This window comes from Tupaia chinensis, unplaced genomic scaffold, assembly GCF_000334495.1.
Source record: "Tupaia chinensis unplaced genomic scaffold, TupChi_1.0 Scaffold000365_1, whole genome shotgun sequence".
NCBI lineage: Eukaryota > Metazoa > Chordata > Mammalia > Scandentia > Tupaiidae > Tupaia > Tupaia belangeri.
The window spans coordinates 2,283,448-2,291,827 of record NW_006159862.1 but is presented as its reverse complement, the minus strand read 5'-3'; the positions used below and the strand labels follow the sequence as shown (position 1 = coordinate 2,291,827).

At 47.0% G+C, this 8,380-nt stretch overlaps 1 protein-coding gene across 1 annotated transcript in view; it reads left to right on the top strand.

The window, feature by feature from the left end:
• LOC102468739 (multidrug and toxin extrusion protein 2-like) overlaps window positions 1-8,380 on the top strand; it is a 79,669-nt gene that overhangs the window by 28,081 nt on the left and 43,208 nt on the right. The window contains exons 11-12 of the mRNA XM_014589618.2: window positions 1,790-1,898; window positions 2,954-3,029. Coding sequence (XP_014445104.1) covers window positions 1,790-1,898; window positions 2,954-3,029 — 185 coding nt within the window. The remainder of the gene's footprint in view (window positions 1-1,789; window positions 1,899-2,953; window positions 3,030-8,380) is intronic.

Sequence of the window (8,380 nt, the reverse complement as noted above, 5' to 3'; positions counted from 1 at the left end):
CCCGGCCTGCGGCTGTGCGGGGGGGGGCATGAGCCCCCCCGGCCGCGTGGCGTGCCCTCCGGAGTGGGGGGGTGCCGGCCAGGCCGTTCCCGGCGCGCAGCTGCGCTACTCCAGAATTTTCTGACTTGGACTTGAATAACTGGATGGGAGTAATGTGTTCTACCCTTTGGTGCTTCTTTCCTTTCTTTCTTTTTTTTTTTGAGAGGTTTTTGCTATAGGGCACATGCGCTCGCCAGACAGACAGAGAGAGACAGAGAGACAGAAAGCGAGAAATCACCCCTCAGGGGGGATGGTCATGCCGCAATCCCTTCTCCTCTATTCTCCTCTCAGGATCTTGGGCACGCACGCACACGCACCCAGCGTGAGTTTTAAGCCACCGGGTCTGGGACGCGAACCGTGGTCAACTACGTGGGAGTCCAGCGACATAGCCATTACGCTAATTACTGGTCCCTCTTAGCTTTCTTATTAAAATGAAATTTTATTGAGAGAGACTTTTGCTATAGGGCATGTGCACTCACCAGAGAGACAGAGAGACAGAAAATGAGAAATTACTGCAATCCCTTTTCCTCCATTCTTCTCTTGGGATTTGGGGTACACACCTACGCGCCTGGCATGAGTGTTAAGTCACCAGGTCCAGGACTCGCACCACGGTTGACTTATGGGGGTCCAGCGCCTTAGCTGCCATGCCACCTGCTGACCCCTCTCCTTGTGGTGCTTTTTGAGTATTCCAGCCCTACGGGTATTCTTTTTGTTTTATCGTTTTTATTTTTTAAAGATCAATGGAGGTTATCTGGGCAGTTAAATTATGGGCCTTCTTAAAAATGGAGGTGGGGGTCAATGGAGTTGGGGATGATGTGGTTACCCGATGTGTGGAGGCCAGGGCTGTGAGGAAATTCAGCCAAAGGAAAGGGTAGACCAGGTGGAAGGAAGAAAATCAAGAGAATATGTCGTAGAGCAGAGAATGCTTTAGAGGGGGTGGCAGGCCGGGGGGTCTGGCTGTAGAGGAGTGTAAAGAAGTGCTCCTTGGATCTGAGGGCCTGAGACACCCCATGGAGTGATGAGCACTGACAGCCAGATTCAAAACCTTGACTTTGTAGGTAGGTGAAGGCGTAGCGACCTCTGAGGTGGACCGCTCGGAGAGAGGTAGCCGTCGATGGTGGGAGGTCTGCAAGTCAGGGAGCATTTTGGCTTTGTTTCTGCTGCTGAGTGATGAACTATAGCTTGTTTATAGGTGTTCGATAAATCGCAGCTGTCTACTCGTTCTATCCTGTTCAGGTCTCCTGTCTTTCTGCCCGTTCTCACCTTGTATCTATCTGTAGACACAGAGCCGGAGAGAGAGGCATGCCCAGCGAGGTCCTCATGCTGTGACCCACCCCGAGTGCCAGCTGGCCTGGGTCACAGGGACATGCACACCCGGCGTGCACACCGAGGTCCTGGGATGCAAACCTAGGACCTCCCATGTCGTGCAGCCTAGGCCAGTCTAGTTGTACCACGGCGCTGCCACCTGGCCTATCCCAGTACTTCTGTACCAGTGGAGACATCAGTCTCTGAGGCTGAGAAACTTACAGCTACACAGCCAGGATGTGGAAGACCCCCTTCTAGAGCCCAGATCTCTGTGTCTGTCTGGAGTTTCCATATACTGGGTTGTCTGGAAAGTCGTGACACATTTTTACATTAGAAAAACATAGAAAAATACATCCCGACTTTCCGACAACCTAGTAGCTAGACCCTGGGGCACTGGTACTCTGATGTTCAGGGCTCATTGTGGCCTGTGGTTGTTCATTCTCAGGTGCCCCTTGGCTTCGGCGTGGCAGCCAATGTCCGAGTGGGCAATGCTCTCGGGGCAGGAAGTGTGGAGCAGGCTCGGAGCTCCTGTGTCGCTGTCCTCTTGTGTTCCAGTGAGTAAAGCGGGCTCCCCACCCCGTGTCCACAATGAATCTGGTGTACTCGGTTAAAATCCACGTATCACATATATACACTCAACTCGAGCCTTTATTTTTTATGTTCTTTCAAGTTTACTCAGTTTAAGTTTCTAACTATGATTTTCTATTATTGTATACTTACTAAATAAAGTTATGCTTGGCACTATTAAAATAATTTCAAAGACAATTATCACACATAGCCTTTTTTTTTTTTTTAATTGCCAATGAGGGGACCCGCAGTTGGCATAATGGCTATGTTGCTGGACTCCCATGTAGCCGACTGTGGTTCGAGTCTCGGACCCGGTGGCTCAAAGTCACACTGGGCGCATGTGTGTGCGTGCATGCCCAACATCCTGAAAAGAGAATGGAGGAGAAGGGATTGTAGCAGGGCCATCCCACCGTGATTTCTTGCTTTCTGTCTCTCTGTCTCTCTCTTTCTGGTGAGTGCACGCACTCTAAAGCAAAAAAAAAAAAAAAAAACTCTAAAAAAAATTGCCAATGGGCACATACACTCACCACCGAAAGGAGAAAGCACCCCCCCCAGTGGGACGTGGTCATGCCACAATCCTTTCTTCTTCCCATTGAGATTTGGGGCATGCACACACATGCACCCAGCATGTATTTCAAGTCATCAGAGCTGGGATTCAAACTGTGGTCTGCCATGGTAAGGGTAAAGGGGTTTGGCTCCCTTTACCACAAGGCTACAGGGCCAGCCTCGCAGTCTTATTTTATGGCCATGGTCAGGATTCTCCATGTTCCTGGACCACCGCCTCCTCTGGTAGTTGTAGTATGCTGAGATCTAGCAAGGAGAAAGGACTCTGACTGTATTCTGTCTCGTCGAACACCTGTGCATCTCCCACAGGAAGAGGAGACAGAGTCATCTGACCTTGTTTCCCTCCTCAAAGCTAGTAGGAATACCTTGTACGTGGTTACCTCCTGAATCATTGACACAGCAGTTCACGACACGTCCATCCTAGAGTTGACCGCCGTGGAGAATTGTCATATTTTGTCATTGCTTCTGTATTTTCCAGGTGCCTGTTCACTTGTCATAGGAGTTTTACTCGCAGCTTTAAAGGATGTGGTTGCCTACATATTCACCAGTGACAAGTAGGTGCCCATCGAGGAACATGTCTTTAACTATGCTTGCTTTGTTTTTCTGACTGAGAGATGAGGAGCACTTCGCTGCACAGGAAAACCTATCCTGTAGCCTGGCGTGGGAAACACCATGTTAAATGTGAATGAGTTTGAATCAAGAAAGCTCACGAACATGGATGGTCCTCACTCCTCCAATGCCCAGGTTGTGTATTCATCAGACAGTGGGGTTTCTCCTGGGCCTGGTGCTCATTTGGTTCAGGTACACACAGAAAAAGGGTATGGGATGGGGGACCAGCAGTTGGCATAATGGCTATGTTGCTGGACTCCCATGTAGTCAACCACGGTTTGAGTCCTAGATCCAGTACCTTAAACTCACACTGGGTGCATGTACGTGTGTGCCCAAGATCCCGAGAGGAGAATGGAGGAGAAGGGACTGTGGTGTGGCCATCCTCCCTGGGGAGTGATTTCTCGCTTTCTGTCTCTCTGTCTCTTTCTTTCTGGTGGGCGTATGCACCCTATAGTAAAAACTTCCCAAAAAAGGGGTATGCCCCCCAAAGTAAAAACTTCCCAAAAAAAAAAAAAAAAAAAGAAAGAAGAAAGAAAAAAGAAAGAAGAAAAAGTGCATGGGAAAGCCTCATTCCCAGAAAGACGCCTTTCAACTTTCAGTCCAGGGTATGCTGGCTGCATCCATACCTTTTATTTGCATGAATTACTGACCCCAATTTTAGGCTAAATTTATTGCATTTTTTTAGAGGTTTTTGGCATAGGGCACGTGCGCTCTCCAGACAGAGAGAGAGAGACAGAGAGACAGAAAGCAAGAAATCACCCCCCAGGGGGGATGGCCACGCCACAATCCCTTCTGCTCTGTTCTCTCGGGATCTTGGGCACGCACGCACACGCGCCGGGCGTGAGTTTTAAGCCACTAGGTCCAGGATGCAAACCATGGTCGACTACATAGGAGTCCAGCGACATAGCCATTACGCTAACTGCTGGTCCCTTATTGCATTTTCTTTAATTACATATTTGCATAATTATTTAGATACAATAAACTACCTTTCCTTTTTTATATTTATATTTTTAGGTTTTTGCCATAGGATTCATGTGCTTAGCAGAAAGAGACAGAGGGAGAGAAAGTGAGAAATCACCTCCAAGGGGGTATGGCCATGCCACAGTTCTTCCTCCTCCATTCTCCTAGAACTTTGGCCACTCGTGCATACATTCTGGTGTGATTGCCAAGCCACCAAGTCCAGGACTTGAACCACAGCTGGCTGTGTGGGAGCCCAGCGCTTTAATCCTCGCCTCCATCTGCTGGCCCCATAAACTGTATTTTAAATTTAAAAAATCCTCTCCATGAAAAAGCTTCAGTAATTTGTACCAGTTGCCCAGATCACTCTTAGGAAGAGATGAAGAAATCTAGTTGTTACTTTCAAGTGTTCTCTCTGACAGTAGTGGTTTTAGACTGATAGCTAATCAGATTTTTATAAACTCTCAGGACAAAAGAAGTGATCAGACAGAAAATCTAGTAAATCTATTAGAATTACCTTCCTGCCTTAAACCACTAAAGACCAAAAAAAAAAAAAGTGTATTTTTAAACAGCCTGTAGATGTCAGACAGCAGGCAGCCACAGGATGGCAATTCCTGAGAGAAGGAACAATGAGGAGGACACCATGACTGTCCCAGCTTACTGGGACAGTTTCCAGGACACAGCAGGAACCACGAGCCATGACAAGGCCCTTGTGGCCCCCCGGATTGAAAGCCATGTGCTGGGGTTCACAAGGCAGCACATTGGGAGGAGAGAACTCTGCAGGGGGAGCTGCTAAGGCTCTTTATCTGCCTACTGAGCCCTGCACACATGTGAATCCTGCTGGAGGCCAAAGAGAAAACACCCACAAAGAATAGGCAGAACAATCCCTGTGCTCGTAAAGGCCTGGAAGAGTGTGTTCCCACTGGGCCGAATGCTCCAATCTTGTAATACATGGAACAGCAGGTGGAGTTCGCCAGGGGTCTTGCCACAGTAGAGGAGTTAGCCTTAGAAATGAAAGGTGTACCATTCCTGCCTCATGAAGCTTAAAAACAAACCTTAAAAAGGTGGAATTATTTCTAAGAAACTGCATCACAAAACTTTAGTGCATCAAAGAATTTAGCATTATCAATGCTCAAGAGTATTTAAAATAATACAGGTGTATAATTGGCAGCCTATTCCTGCCCCAGCCTCAACTTTCTGAACTAGGCCTGGTGCCGTCATGGCCCAGAGCCCTGAGTATGGCAAGGAGGTATACTTTGCTGAGCAGGTGACCTCTCTGAGCAGGGCTGGCATCAGCCCTGCCTGATATGTGAGAAATGTGAAAGACGGTGGCCTCCAAGGGCCACACAATCACAAAGGCAAGACCTAATTCAACCACCCTGCTACTTGGTCATATTAGACCCAAAGACTTTGGGCAAGGAGGAGCTGAGATTCACACTTTGAGGTAAACTCAGCTCATGAAAACCCCAACCTCAGCCATGCACTGGGCTCCTCAGGCAGATGCCAGGTTGTACGCTGGGCTTCCTCAGCTCATGGAAACCCCATCCCCAGACACCCAGGGCTCCTTCATAGCCCCTCATGCGCTCAATAAACCCCCATCCCCAGACACCCAGGACTCCTTCATAGCCCCTCATGCGCTCAATAAACCCCCATCCCCAGACACCCAGGACTCCTTCATAGCCCCTCATGCGCTCAATAAACCTGAACATTTGGAAGAAAAAAAAAATTACCAGGCCTACAGCAAAGCAAGAAACAAATCCATAATGAAGAGAAACAGTCAGTTGAAACTGACCCAAGAATGAAGCATAGAAATAGTACACATGGATATTAAGGCCATTTTTATAACTATGTTTTATAATTTCAGGAAAATACAAGCATGTTAAAGTGTCATCAGAGATACAAAACAAACCAAACTGAACTTCTAGGGATGAAACAAATGTCTGAGAGGAAAATATATTGAATGACATTAACAGTAAATCAGACCCTATAGAAGAAAAGATTGATGGATTTGAAGATAGGGCAGTAGTGAATATCCTAAATGAAATGCAGAGAGAAAAAAGACTGGAAAAAATATGAATAGAGCATCAGTGAGCTGTGAGTGGCATAAAAAGCATGTCATTGGAATTCCCAAGCTGAGGAAAGATAGAAAAAACTTTTGAAGAAATAATGACAAATAACTTTCCAAATTTGATAGAATCTTTTTAAAAATTATTTTATTTAACTTTATTTGTTTATTTATTATTTTTAAAATTTGACCAGAGAGGGACAGAGAGAGCGAGAGAATGAGAGCGAGAGAGAGAGGGAAAGTGAGAAAGTAAGCCACCAGGTCCAGGGCTCGAACCATGGTCAGTCATGAGGGAGTCCAGTGCCCTTAACCACCACACTATCTGCCGGCCCCAAAATCTTTTTTTTTTTTTTAAGTTTTTTTTTTCCCCCTCGATAGGGCATGCATTCCCACCAGAGAGAGAGAGAGAGAGGAAAAGTGAGAAATCACCCCTCCAGGGGGTATGGCCATGCCACAGTTCTCCATTCTCTGCCCAGGATTTTGGGCACACACACATATGAGACTGACATGACCCCCAGGTTGCCAGATCCAGGACTCGAACCACAATTGGCCAGGTGGGAGTCCAGTGCCTTCACTGCACCACCTGTGGGCCCCCACCAAATTTGATAAAATCTTAGAGATCTAAGGGGCTATTTGATGTAGTTATTTATCTGACATCAGGGTTCCTCCACAACATCTTTGCCAGGTTGCCCAGTTTATATTTTCATAACCTCAGTGAGGAGGAACTTGCTTATCCTCCCTGGGCAGCTTTGACTGTTGGAACACCTTCCTTATTTTGAGCTGAAACCTACCTTTCCCATTCATAGCTTTCACCCACCGATAGCAATTTTGTGCTTGTGACCCTACAAGCGAGTCTTATTTCCTCCTGACATTTAGGGGTATCTCTCATGCCCTGCAGGGTCTTCTCTTCGTCATCATAAACACCTGCAATTCCTTCAGCCGTTTCTCAGGGCAGGCGCTTCCAGTCTTCACCTTGTCGAATTCACACAAACTCGAAGGCAGTGCTCTTAGTTGACGGTACCATCCTACGTCATTGTGCCCGATAGACTTCCGGTGAAGTACTGAGCTTTCGGTGGCTACACAGACTGTCATCTGAGCTGGTGCGAGTATGCTCTGATCAGCCGTGACATCACAGCCTTCCCTTATGTAGTTGTCCTCTTGAGTCCAAGAGCAGAATCCTATATTTGAACCTATTAACCCTATTCCCTAGGGTGCGTGTGCTTGCTGAAGAGAGAGAGAGAGACAAAGACAATGAGAGGGGAAGTGAGAAATCACCCTCCCAGGGGGATGGTCATGCTACAGTCCCTTTTCTTCCATTCTCCTCCCTGGACCTTGGACATGCATGCATGCGTATGCACATGCATATTCTCCCGGAGTGAGTTTCAAGCCTCCAAGTCCAGGACTCACACCATGGCTGGTTATGTGGGAGTCCACTGATAAAAGCGCCACACCATCTGCTGGCTCCCGAACACCTATTAACCTTTGTGTTCTTAATATATATATAATATAATATAATATATATATATATAGTACTCATCTGGACACTTTTGGTTTCTAGTTTGGTCAGTGACATTGTTTCCTATCCTTCTAGTTTCTGCCATTGTACATGTGATACATACTTCCATAGCTCCATTTCTTGCTCTTTTATATACTGCATTGACACCTTCATTAAAGTCTTCCTGTGCCCCCAAGTCCTGCCATCATCCTGAGCGGACTCAGCGTCCACATGGATGAGCCATTGCTCCGCCCTTGGCTCCAGCCCTCACCCTGATATCTCTGCCCTACAGCAGGCAAATACTCCTATGTTCATATTTGGGCTTTTTCATTACATGTATCTTTGCATCTCCAGTCCTTGAGTTGACCACAATTCCAGTCCTTCCAGCATGCTTTTATAGCTGTGTCTCCTTAAGAGCATTCTTCAACCTCTTGGGCCCTCCAGTCAGTCAACTCTTTCTCAGTCCACATCCCTGCCTTTACTTTTCCCCTTAGGTCACGTGGATGCCATGGCCCACTATATTAGCAACTCTCTTGCCAGTAACCTAAATTCCTTTTAACCTCCTATATGGCAGAGCCCCACCCTGGAGGAACACGGTTGTGCACTGTGCCAATAGCTGATCATTTGTGGAAAAGTCATATGAGAAGGCATAATGGTTCCCTTAGAAGCTTATGTATGACACCAGTCACGACTAGACCCTCAGCACTGCCTATCTGTCCTTCTTTGGTCATCTCTTTGTCTATCTTTGCAAGCCGTATTAAATATTCTCCACTCTTCTC